The sequence below is a fragment of the Suricata suricatta genome, chromosome 2 (genome assembly GCF_006229205.1).
Source record: "Suricata suricatta isolate VVHF042 chromosome 2, meerkat_22Aug2017_6uvM2_HiC, whole genome shotgun sequence".
Lineage (NCBI taxonomy): Eukaryota > Metazoa > Chordata > Mammalia > Carnivora > Herpestidae > Suricata > Suricata suricatta.
Window position 1 is genome coordinate 23,960,360 of NC_043701.1, and position 13,718 is coordinate 23,974,077.

At 35.4% G+C, this 13,718-nt stretch overlaps 1 protein-coding gene across 2 annotated transcripts in view; it reads left to right on the forward strand.

The window, feature by feature from the left end:
- The first annotated feature begins 216 nt into the window (after positions 1 to 216).
- ZNF800 (zinc finger protein 800) overlaps positions 217 to 13,718 on the forward strand; it is a 46,798-nt gene continuing 33,296 nt past the window's right edge. For both annotated transcript variants that reach the window (XM_029923984.1, XM_029923993.1), the window contains exons 1-2: positions 217 to 331; positions 5,977 to 6,072. In XM_029923984.1, the coding sequence (XP_029779844.1) occupies positions 271 to 331; positions 5,977 to 6,072 (157 nt within the window). In that variant the 5' untranslated portion in view covers positions 217 to 270. The remainder of the gene's footprint in view (positions 332 to 5,976; positions 6,073 to 13,718) is intronic.

Below are 13,718 nucleotides of genomic sequence, written 5' to 3' on the forward strand. Positions count from 1 at the left end.
GCCCCAGGCTGCGTTTCCGGGTAGGGCGATGAACCTGTGCGGGAGTTCGGGCTGGCGAAACCTTCGTGCGTGTTTCTTTTTCAGTTCGGGAGGAAGGTGCGGGTCCGTGGAGGGGAAGCGGAGCGCGGGTGGAGGGAACGTATCTGGAAAATAGAGCCAGAGCCCCCCCAGGAAGTTCAGGGCGAGTGACGGGTTTGTGCTTCTTTCAACAGCCAAGCCGCAATGAAGAGCTTCTTACAGTGAAAGGAAAGTAGGTCTTGCCCCCTGAAAATGCCTTTAAGGGACAAATACTGTCAGACTGACCACCATCATCACGGATGCTGTGAACCAGGTATACTCCTTTCTTCTCCAGTTACTTTGTCCTCCGTCAGGGTCACTTTGCCTTGTGTTTCCTTCCAGTGATCTTTTCCTCCTGCCCAAGAAGTCATTTCCAAGGAAGCAGGCTATAATTTTCCCCAGCATAAAACTAGTTATGAAGCTAAAAGCTTGTACAAACAAGAGGTCTCCCCTGCTTGATCCCTTAAAAAAAGTACTGCAAGTGTCACCTTAAATCTTTTCCACTAGGTCAATCACTCAGTCCCTTTTCCTTCTTTCAAGGCAGCCTGCAGTTAGTAGTATACCCTCTTGCCCTCTGAACGTTTAAAACTAAAGAGAAAGGAGAAAATAGGTAGTAGAATGCTAGTATTTGTCTTTGTGAAAGTGGATTCATTTAAACTTTTGAAAGTCAAGAGTTTCTCGTGCGTTTTTATCCGGGAATAGCGGTTAGAGCAAAAAAAAGTGAGTTTAGGTTGGGCTAAGAAGTTTGTTAAACTCAACTTGTTGGAAGAATCAGCTTTTTGCTAACTGCAAAATTGTCTTGGACGGAACATAGTGTATGGTAAAATTAAAAAAAACTGATTATTTAGGTAGAATACACAAGTGGGTTTTTTTTCATGTTTTGTTTGTTTGTTTGTTTGTTTTTTTTACTAAGGATCCGTTAAGGAGGTTTTATTCAGTGAAACCGTTTTTACTTGGATTTATGGAATGAAAAAGTTCCTTTTTTGAGTCTCATGAGAATATTAGAAAACTGATAAATGTGGCAGATAAACTGTTGAGTTTTTCTAGTTATTTAAAGTTTGATGTGTTTTGTCACAAACGTTTAGAGGTACAACTTACAAGGGAATCATTGAATACATATGTGACTAGCCCAAAGAGAGGCTATTTATTATATTCTAGTTTAAAGGCAGGTGTTTATTATTGACCTTAAAGTTATTAGGAATTTTTATGGTTTTGCTTGTTTTTTTGTTGGAGTATTTTGACTGCTCCTGTGTACTTGGTCCTATCATAGTAGAGTTCATTTCAAGTAGTGAACTTTTTTGACTAATGGGAAAAAAATGGTAGTGGTAAAGGGGAAGAATTCCCATTTTCAAAAAACGTTTGTACACATGAGAGTAAAATTTGTACTGTGACCCCATCTCCCTTATTGGCTTGCTGGAAATCAGTAATAACTTACTTCTGCTAAGAAAATTGTCGCAGGACAGGACCGTGTTTCTGTTCTACTGTCCCTGACCTATCTAATATTCAGCACCCCTTCATACTGCATATTTTGTGTGTCATTTATGTTTTACTAAATATTGGAGTTTGCTAGTTTTGAAGTAGGAGGCTGTGAATGCCTTTTACAGTTGTGTTCTACTGACCTTTTATTCCAGTTTTGGTGTTTTTTTTTTTTTTTTTTTTAACATTTCAAGCCATTTAAGTTGAATGAGTTAAGGAAGTCATTTTATTAAAGCTTCTTAATTAGGAACACGTTTATGTGTTCATTTTATTTATTTATTTCTTTGACAAGTTATTATTGAGCACCTATTAGGTGCTAGGTGTTGTCCAAGGCAATGGGGATGAACAGAACAGATAAGGTCATTCCCTTGTAGAACTTTTGAGTGAAAGAAATGGATATAAAGTAAATAAGATAATTTGTGACCATATGTTATTTAGTGTATTCTGATAACTAAAGTTTTCTAGAGACTTCAATGTCTTTTTAAAGATGTTTTTCACAGTTGAACTTTTTAATATGTATTGGAACTTCTTTGTTTTTTCCTCCCTCATTAACAAATCATCCAAGTTGCATGAATTTTAAAAATTAAACTTTTCTTTTGTGAGAAATTTTTTCAGCGTAGTTTATTTTTCAGACTACCAGATCAAAAGCAGTTAGTGTTTCTTTGCTTTCTTAGCCAGAATTAAACATTCTGAACACTACTATGGTGGAAAGCTAGAAGTTTGTTAACCTATAGGTTAGTTAGTTGTCATTATTTCAGAGGAAGTTATGTGCTGAGTGGGAGGATATTTCCAGTACCAAGAGGAATATGTTATGATGTGATAGTTTTTGAAAGAAGATGCCTTCAGATGGAGGGAAGGAGATAACATGGTGTTTGAGAAATTCTTTTAACGACCAATCACTTGGTCTATCCTTTTGAATTATGAATAGGGGGCGGGTCCTTGGATGAGAGCAGTGTGTTCCTGAGGAAGCTGTGGTAGGATGGGGCAATTTGTAGTGAAAAGTGGTGTTAAAAACCTGGCAGTGTATGTGAAGTACTTTTTAAGTTATGTTTTAAGAATGTTCCTTACAGAAAATTTCAAACATTCAGAAGTAGAGAGAATGGTAGAAGGAACCTGATGTAACCATCACACAACTCCATCTGTTATTAATACATGGACATTATTATTTCATCTATATTCTCCCTTCTCCACAGTGCCCTCTCCACCCTCCAACTGCTTCCCTATTTTCTATTATTTGTAAGTAAATGCCAGACGGGAGATCTTTTTAAGGCACTTGTTTTAAGCTAGGAGAGACTGTTACAAAGAAGGTATTTGATTCTGAGGAGTGTGTTCTTAGAAGGATGTAAAGACAGATGTTAACTTCTGAGTGTTTGGATATTTTGACTGGAGGGAGATGGTGGGTTTTTCCCCTAATGGTCATATAAACAGATCTTGGGAAGGATTGTAGGATATATGAAAGGAAACTTTTATAAAATACTAATGTAAATTTTTTTTTAGGGTTGAGAGTATATTTTCAAATGAAGAAGATATTTTTTATTTTTTTTACAATGGGAATGACACAGATCTGTATATTAAGTGGATGTATCTGTGGATAACTAAGCTAAACCTGCAGTTCTTTTAAATGGTGTCTCAGGATGCTGATGTGTCTGGTGGTAGCAGTGTTCTGAAGGTGATTGGGTAACAAAGTTTTGCTTTGGCTTTGAAATCAGATGTTGTCATGTGGAAGTGGAAGCTGATGTATTATAGAAAGTTTTCTGGAGCTTTTTTTTAAAAAAAATTTTTTTTAAATGTTTTAATTTATTATTGAGACAGAGATAAACAGAGCATGTGTAGGGGAGGGGCAGACAGAGGGAGACACAGAATCTGAAGCAGGCTCCAGACTCTGAGCTATTAGCACGGAGCCTGATGCAGGGCTTGAACCCATGAACCGTGAGATCATGACCGGAGCTGAAGTCGGACACTTAATCGACTGAACCACCCAGGCACCCCTGGAGCATTTTTAAATGAGGAAAGGGGACTCTCAGGACGAGTTATCATATTTTCCCCTTATCCATCCCTTATTCATTACTGTTATTTTTATTCTCCCTTTCTAGAATTCTTGCCACTTATAGAACCAAACCTTGACCTTTTGGTTTTTTACAATTATAAAATTTCTACCCTTTTTTTTTTTTGGTGGATACTAGTACTTTTTGGTAAACATTTGTCAGATGTTATAATATACAAATAGTGAAAAGAGATCCATCTAATCTCAATAAATGGTATCATCAGTTTATTTACAAGCTTCTGCTATTGTATCTTTAAGGGGTTGAATTCTACTCTTAGATTTTGGAAACAATTTTTCAGTTTTTTGTGTTAAAAAGCAATTGATTTTTACATCATGATGGTGGTGGTGGTGGTGGCGTTGATAGAATATTTGTTGAGCACTTACTAGATCATAGGCTCTTTTTTAAACAGTCAACCAGTTTACTTGCATTAGCTGATTTAATCCTCATACAACCCTAAGATTTGGATACTTTTATTATCCCCATTGTAGAGATGAGAATGAGATCAGAGAGTTTAATTTGCCTTAGTTGTATCTAATAAATGGTAGAAAAAAATATTTTTGGTCTAAGTCCAGGTCTGGAGTCTTTATATTCTTAAATCACTGCAAGTAGTACCAATGTCAGATGTTCTCAGAATGAATTGTGGATATGTGCATGTTATTCATTTAGAATACTCCTAAAGCATCTCTTAAAATTGGGAAAGTTGTATTTAGTAAAATGACTTGGTGCTGAGACATAGTTCCTCCTGTTTGGTGAACACTGAGCACAAACTTGAAGACTTAAAGAGAATCTAAGGCTGTGTCTGTATACAGCACAGCAAGCCTTAGCCCCCTTATCAGAAAGCTAACTGCTGTCCAAGACCAGGTCCTGAAGCAGTAGCAGCACACATCTCCTTATTTTCCCACAGACTGGACTATCCTGGGTTTTAAGATGGTAATAGTAGAGTAGAACATTATATAACATATTGAAAAAAGAGTTAATTAAAGTGACTGGTTTTTCTGTACCACAATCGTGTCTCTTTTTGGGATCTGACGGGAAAACTCAGTTTTCCTTTTCAGTTACTTTTTATCATAATCTAATTTATTACATAATTACACTGTGAACCTGACAATTTTGGAAAAGAGATCTTTGTATATGAAAATGAAAAATTTTATTTAAAAAATTTTTTTAATGTTTTTATTTATTTTTGAGAGAAAGAGACAGACAGCATGAGCCAGGGGAGGGCCAGAGAGAGAAGGAGTCACAGGATCTGAAGATAGGCTCCAGGCTCTGAGAGAAAGAGACAGCGTGAGCAGGGGAGGGTCAGAGAGAGGAGTCACAGGATCTGAAGACAGGCTCCAGGCTCTGAGCTAGTGGTCAGCATAGAGCCTGACACGGGGCTCGAACCCATGAACCATGAGATCATGACCCGAGCCGAAGTTGGATGCTTAACCGACTGAGCCACCCGGGCACCCCCAAAATTTTATTTTTAAAGTGGAAATAATTTTACTCATTATAGAAATGTGTCTTTTTCTAACATGCACTCTTCTGAAAGCCCAGGCTCTAAAGCACTCACTAGTGAAGTATGAGGCAGAAAGTGAAAATCACCCTAACAGAACCCTTGTTTTGTTGGTATTCCACCAGACTTTTCGTGTTTGTGTTAGTGTCTGTACATACACACGTGTACATTAAATTCCTTTCTGTATTTATTGAAATAATACATTAATATGAGGGAGATCATATTTCATAATCTGTTTTTGTTGCTTAATCTATTACTGACTTTCTTTGTTGTTAGTATATGTAGATCTAGCTCTTCCTTTCTAAGAGCCCTGAAGGATTCCGTTGTAGGGATATTTCATGGTTTATTTAGTCGGTTCCTATTGAGAGACTTTTAAGGTGTTTGAATTTTTTCTGAATTATTTACAGTGCTCCAGAGTACTGCAGTGAACATTCTTGAACATCTGTCATTGTAAACTTCACTACTTCTTCCCTTAGGCAGTGGTTTTTGAGTTTTGCTCTCATAATTGCCCATAGAGCTGTACTAGATTGTCCAGAGGGTTTTGGAGTGGTTTATGAGATGTGGCTAGGCCATCATTGCCCTAGAATTTTGGTTAAATACAGTAGTTCCTCTTCAAGGGGAATAAAAAGGCAGACATGACAGATATACACTAAATAATACCAAAATAGTAAGTCTTTGCAGTTGAAGCCTTACATAGTTTTAATTTAGCCTTGAATTGAGGATAGCTTCAGTTAGTTTTCCCGTTATTTCATATTGCCTTTCAAAGATGATGGTGAAATATATACAAACAAGTGTGATCATCGTTAACATGATTGTAGCAAACCATTGTTTTACTTTAATAGTAAATGATTTAAATAACCCTTTTTTTGTGGGGATTGGGGTGGGTGTTTGTCTTCCATGTAGTTTATATCCTGGAACCTGGAGATGCTCCTTTGTTACAGCAACCACTACAGACATCCAAATCTGGTATTCAACAAATAATTGAGTGCTTTCGATCAGGTATGAATGTTTTAGAATGTATTTTTCAATCTTCACATAGTAGTTAAAAACTACCTAGAAATTCTTAGAATTAATTTTTAAAAAATATTAAAATGTATACATTGGTTTTGTAGAATACTTTTAATTGCCATATTTTAAAAAATGGATGGGTAAATATTGACTTGACCTAGATTCTTTTTCAGTACTGTATATTATATATTATATGGAAATAAACTTATTTAGTATGGTTTAAAGAAATATATGTGGTATTTTTATTGGTAATGATTTACTGTTATTTTTTGGCACATTCTTTATAAACTCTCAGAGGGCAGTAGTGAATTATATTGGTCTTTAAAAGCATTGGCAGAGTAGATTATTTATTCGCAATGTCTGAGATGCCACTTATTTTAGACTAATTTATCATCTTTCTTTATGTGACTCTTCTTCTTCTGCCTAACCCTAGAGTTTCAGTATCTTTAATGGAGGACAAGATAGGAAAAATGCTTATTCCAGTCCTGGTATCTTCGGCTGCATGTGTTTAGCTTTTCTTTCTAGTAGATTATTATAGTAATTGCGTGTATAATAAGGGTACTTGTACAGGTGCAATCCAGTGCTTTAAAATAGTTGTTACTTACTACATATACATGATTGAGAACTGTCAGAACTGTGTTATCAGTAAGATCTTAGGCTGCTGTGATTCTTATAATCCACTTATCCACTTTTGTAGATTTGGCTTCTTTGACATCACACATTATTGAGTTAGGGATAAATAAGCAAACACACATGATTGGTGGGACACCTAACTGATGGAAACTTGAAGGATTAGAATATCTTTTGTTATTATTCTAAAGCTTACTATTTTAATGAAAAATTTCTGGATTCAAAGGAAGAGATGATTTATATGTAACTACTTGTTTTATGTGTTTGATAAATCCTTTGAGGTGCTTGTTTTTAAGTAAAGAGAAATGGTATATATTAGCTTCATTTTAGCATCTAAGAAATAGCTTGTTCCTTAATTTAAAATAAAAAAGTTTTCTGACTTTAAATATCTATTTCTTGGGTTTTTCATCTACAGTCCTCATGGCATTGCTTTTATATATATTTAATATAGTTAAGTATTGAGTTTAATCTCATGCCTTGCTCATGTTGGATGGTGGTAAACCTATTTTAGGGTGGTTTCTTGTTTTTTTGTACTTTTCATAGTTGCTCTTCATTGACAAAAGTAACTGATAGGTCAGATTTTCCTATGGTAAAGACAACTAAAATTTTACTCCTTAGGGGCAGTATTTATAATATATTTCTGGGATAACAAGAATGGTTAGTTTCTGTTTGTAGTAAGAGTTTGTTAGCTACTTTTAGTAGAGAAATAATTCTTTTTGCACTCTCCTGGAAATGAAGATAATAGCTTCTTACATTTAGTTATATTCTTTGCTATACGTTTTTAAAATCCAAAATTTACAGAGAAAGACAAATACCATATGATTTCACTAATATATGGAATTTAAGAAACAAAACAGATGAACATAAGGTGGGGGTTGGGGAGAGAAGAGGAGAGAGGGAAACAAACCACAAGAGAGTCTTAAGATAGAGAACAAACGGAGGGTTGATGGAGGGAGGTGGGTGGGAGGTTAGCTAGATGGGTGATGGGTGTAAGGAGGGCACTTGTGATGACCCCTGGGATTATATTCAAGTGATGAATCACTGACTTCTACTCCTGAATCCAATATTGCACTCTATGCTAGTTAAATAAAATTTAAAAAATCCAAAATTTGGAATTAATCAAGTTATTTTATACTACTTCGATTTATTATAGTATTGTTATTTGATTAAGTTAGAATTGGTTCATTCATAAATTTTTTGTCATGTAAAATATCCCTTTCCAAGAAGATCCTGTTCTCAAAAATCTGTGTTTAACTGTGGAGGATGAATATTTAAAAATGAAATTGTTTTCTTTTGCACTGTGGTCATCTTTGTTTTCTGTGTTTGCTATTTCTTTACAATCAAGGCCATAGAAAAGAATCCATGAATTGGGTAAAATGTTCTTTTTGAACTGTCTCCAGCAGATTTGCCATCTTTTTTTTATTTTTTATTTTTTTAACATTTATTCATTTTTGAGAAATAGAGGGTGAGCAGGGGAGGGGCAGAGAGAGAGGGAGACAGAATCTGAAGCAGGCTCTGGGCTCTGAATGATCAGCGCAGAGCTGGACGTGGGACTTGAATCCACAGACTGCGAATTCATGACCTGAGCTGAAGTCAGACACCTAACCGACTGAGCCACCCAGGCACCCCACAGATTTGCCTTTTGAGTTATGTTTTATTTAGGAAAATTTTGAAAATACTATAAAGTTAATTCTAAGTACCCAGTAATTTAAATTAGAAGTGATTTAGAAATATGCTTTGTGATGCAAAGAAACTAACTTTGTATTTATAAAGAGAGATTCTTTTACTTCATTATTGTGTCTCAATACTAAGCAATTTAAAATTTCTCAAGATTGTAGTCTCTCACATACCTGTGTAATCTAAAGTCTACTAAGCTCTTTAGCATTGAAGTATCCAAATCTTGGCTGACTGAAACTTGGGGCAGATAGAATGGAAATTTGGGCCACATGACTTAGAGACAAAATCCATTCTCACCCTGTAAGTTCCTCCTGGTCCCATTCTACTCCCAACCACGCCTTCAATGACTCATTTCTTTCTAGGTTCTTTCCTTTACAGTTGGTCACACACACTGCATTTAAAGAACTATCTGAAGTTCATGCTTTTGCTCTTGTTAAGCTATAGAAGCTAAGTCAGGTTGGGTATTGGTAATGTGGTAGGATATCTAGCTTAATCTTTAAGCTCAGATAGTTGTCTACTACTGTATCATCTCTGTGTGACTCACCTCTAGCCTACATTGGGCTGTGTATGACCTGGTATGAATTCCTGCCCAACCTGAAAGTTCATGAAAGGCTAAGGAAGAAGTTCTCTCAATTTTCAAGTCCGGTGTGCTGTACTGACTGCTTGATCAGTTTTGACTTTTTCTCTTTGCCTTACACTTTAGTTTTTGCTTTGGACTGTTTTGCTAGCTTTAAGTTATCCTACCTGACCTCTAATATCTCTATTTTTGGCTGCTTTACTTGTAAATTAATTTGAATAGATTTTTTTCTTTTTGGAGTTAAGTAATATACCTATACTGGAATAAATAGTGTTACCAAATTAAGTCGTAAATGCCTGTGGTTTAAAAACATAAGAAGGAAGTACAAAAGGATATAGAAAATAGAAAAATTAGTCGCAACCACTGCTACATGGCTTGTGTGTCTTCTTCCAAGACTATCTATACATATAGCCCTCATGTTTCCCCATTATGAGTAGTAGCTGACTCTGTGCCCTGTTGTGTATTTTTGCTTTATTAACAGTACATATCACTGTTGTTTTTTAAGTAACAGCAACAACAAAAAGGTGTACTTACATGAGACATTTATTAAAATTGATTTAATTGAGCTTAATATTCTTTTTTTAGTCTCTCAGCCTTTTGCTAGAGGGAAAGGAACTATTGAATGTCCTAAGGCTGGCAACAGAAAAATGAAAAGAAAAGAAAATGATAATTATTTAGTTTGGTATTCAAAACTGGTCCTTAATATGAAGTTGATACTTTCTTTGAATCCTTATAATATATAAATTGAAAAAAGAGGTAAAATATAGTATTGTAGAAAAAAGATTCTGCCTGTAGAATACACTACTGTGTAAGGAAGGGTATCTTTTCTGAATCTAATTGAGGAGTAAATAGTAGTGGGAAATGAGAATTAGCTTTGTGTGATATTTGCTATTGTCATTTTTCATTTTAAATTTAGGTTTGGTCATTTAACTTCTTAGAAGAGTTTGTTTTGTTTTTGCACTATTTAAAGCAACATTACTTGCATTTAGTGTAAGCTGTGACTGGATGGCCATGCCTCAGTCCTAACTCTGCAAACAAAAACTTAGGTTGGAAGTGTGATTTGTCAGAGATACATAAGAGAGTGCCATATGATATGGATTTTGTTTTTGGTTGTTTTGGGTGTTACATAATAATTGTAGGAAATTTAAAATTGAACTAGATGTTTTTTGGATGAATAAGAAAGGTGTAGATTTAATTGATTTGTTGTTCTTACATTCTTCTTCAAAGCATGTCATTTGGGGCTATGTTCCCAGAGGAGCAGCCATTTATATTACTTTGGGAATTTCTTAAGGGCACAGATCAGATCCTTTTGTGTTTCCAGTGAATAGCATTGTGTCCTGATATTTAATAGGTGTTCAATAAATGTTTGTTAAACTAAAAGATTCACCAAGTAGGTACTAGAATGATTTGATTTTACTTATGAATTTATTGTAGTATGTGGCAGTCTTCCATAATTAACCTAGTAATTTTTTTTAACCAGCTCTTATAGATGATGGTTTTAAGATAATAATTTAAATTTTCTTTAAAAAAATTCTTTTTAATGTTTTATTTTTGAGAGAGAGAGAGACAGCATGAGCAGGGGAGGGTCAGAGAGAGGGGGAGACATGGAATCCGAAGACAGGCTCCAGGCTCTGAGCTTTCAGCACAGAGCCTGACGTGGGGCTCAAACCCACAAACCATGTGATCATGACCTGAGCCGAAGTTGGATGCTTGACTGACTGAGCCACTGAGGTGCCCCAATAATTTAAATTTTCTTAGGTTTTCCTTGTTATATTTTTTTTTAACCTTCAAGAACTTTTGTTAAAGGATGATCAGCTAGAAATTTCCTTAGTACACTGGCCTTGGAAATTAGTTTTGACACAAATTATGGATTTTCTTGCAATGTTGAGATGATACTGTGTTTAAACAGTAATGCTAAAAAAGATTGAGCTGATGTGTGAATCATCAACAAAGCCAACAATATACCATTTAAAAATGATTATTGCTACAATTTAGGGCCTCCTGGTGGCTCTGTTGGTTAAGTGTTTGATTCTTGATTTTGGCTCAGCTTATGATCTCATGGCTTGTGCCCTGTTTGGCCTCTGCGCTGACAGCCTGCTTGGGATTCTCTCTCTCTCTCTTTCTCTCTCTCTCCCCCCACTCCCCCCGCTCCTTCTCCACATACGTGCATATGAACCATGTGCTCTTTCTCACAAAATCAAACATAAACATTTAAAAAATTCATTATTGCTACAATTTAAAATGATCATTGACCAACATATTCATATATTGAGGAAAAATGAAAGCTTATCTTTGTCTAGCACAGAAAAGTTAGAATTAATACCACATCATGTAAAGTGACTGCAATCCACCCTACTGTAAAACTGAATACTGATTCCTTTTGAAAAAAATCTTGTTAACTCAGTACATACAGTGTTTTTGACATTAAGGAATAGCACATGACTAAATCCTTGATGAGGTTTAAGTAATTTTTATGAGCATCTATTATTAGAATCTGAAATATTCACTAATTAGCTAATTTCTAGGCATCAGAAACCTGCCCTTTGGAGGGCTGGTTTTTTGGAAAGCTACTGATTAATGATCTATGTAACAGTAAATAGTGAATTCTAAGATAGCTTTAAAACCTGAGGCAAAAAAAAAGTTATTAATATAGGAAGAGAAATAATTAGGAGTCAGATAGCATGGCTCTTGCTGGATCAAGAGTTGTGGAAGAACTTTATGTTGCTGTTTAGATGACCATGTTGGTTGTTGTTGGCTCAGGTAGGAAGTTTTAGCTGTTGACAGAGGCAGAAGTGGATTGGCTGTGCCTAATTGTTGGTGAGCAAAGCAATAAAAAAAATAGTAGCTGATTAGACCATTATGACCAAAGCCATTATGACCACATGGAAAAAACAACAAAACCTTAAATGGCAGCTACTAACTTAGGGAAGAACTTCTCTTGTCTGTATTCATGGAATGAGTGACATCTTATTTTTCTCATTTGTAAAATTTGTCAGTTGAATTAGAAAATCTTTGAGGTCTAGGGGAGCCTGGGTCGCTCATTGGTTGAACGTCTGAGTTTGGCTCAGGTCATGCTCTTCTGTTCGTGGGTTTGAGCCCTGGGTCGGGCTCTGTGCTGATAGCTCAAAGCCTGGAGCCTGCTTTGGATTCTTTGTGTGTCTCTCTCTCTCTCTCTCTCTCTCTCTCTCTCTCTCTCTCTGCCCCTATGCTGCTCATGCTTCTGTCTCTCAAAAAATAAAGCACTAAAAAAAAATCTTTGAGGTCTCTTTTTTGACTTTCCAGTCAACTTTACATAGACTGAAAGAAAGTTTAATTTATAGAGAAGGTTTTCTTAAACATAGAGTTCTCCAAATGTCATTTGACAGACATCAATCAGGCTTGGTCCTGAGGGCTGGGAATATAGTGGAAAGAATAAGGATATCTTCTCTGTCCTCTTTCAGCTTCTTAATGGGAGTATAGAAAAATAATTAATTGCAAGATAGTGGGATAATATAGTATAGATGTATTGCATGCTATGGGAGTAGGAGTGAAGAATTCTTAACAAAAAACAGAAGGGATCAGAAGGCTTCCTGGAGGAAGCAACATCTAACCTAGAGTTTGAAGGATTGCTGGAAGTGAACCAGACCAGGGAAATGGGAGGTTGTTATAGGCAGAGAGAAAAACATAGGTGAAGACCTGAAAAGTGAGAGAGAATTTGGTGAACCTGTGGCTCTGAAAGAAATTTACTTTATATAATATAAATATTATATAAATTTACTTTATATAATTATACTTTATATAAGCCTGATTGATGTCTGTCAAATGACATTTGGAGAACTCTATGTTTAAGAAAACCTTCTCTATAAATTAAACTTTCTTTCAGTCTATGTAAAGTTGACTGGAAAGTCTGTGCATGTGTGTGTGGGTGTGTGTGTGCGTGGGTGTGGGTGGGTTGGATGGAGTGTGGGGAGCATTGTGAGTGAGTATTAAGATTGATTAGTTCAGGTTAGAGTAGAGACTTATTTTAGGGGGATGTTTATTGGGGACAGATAGACACTACTGAATATAACTAGCTCTATAACTAGGACTAAACAGGAATCTATCTATCTATAGACATAGGGTTTTTTTTTTTATGGTTGATGAGAGAACCCAATAAAGTGAGAGCTCAGATTTAAGGAGGCAGTCTTATATTTTTAGCAGTAACTTTTTTATGTACAACATCATACTGTCTATTTAAATCTTCAGCTGAATTCATACATTAAACCTAGTTCAGGTTATTTTTGCATTGCTCTTCAGTCTTTTTTAAAGATCTTTAAAGGCAGAATTAAATCTTTAGTATAGGTCTAGCAGGTAATTTAAAGTGTGCAAAAAATTTCTATGTTTTCTTTTTTACTGTTAATACATAAACTGTACTTCTTGGGAATTATAGGTAGATCAAGTAGCAAGGTTTATCTAAAGTATTTTTTATCATCAGTCTACCTCTCATAGTTTGTCAGTTAGGAGATTAACTATGAACTAAACATGTTAGCAGTATATTGTCAATATATTTTGTAATGTGAAGTGGACTTAATGTGTGTGTGTGTGTGTGTGTGTGTGTGTGTGTGTGTGTGTGAGAATTTACTTTTATATAAAGAATATACCCCAGCTGTCCTGAATCTTTTTAAATTTGTGTTTTCTGATTTTGCAGTAATATGGCTTAGCATAATAAACATTGAGTTGGATTTGAGAAATGGTGGAAATGATTTCATTATATACATTTTTTCCCAGTGGAAAC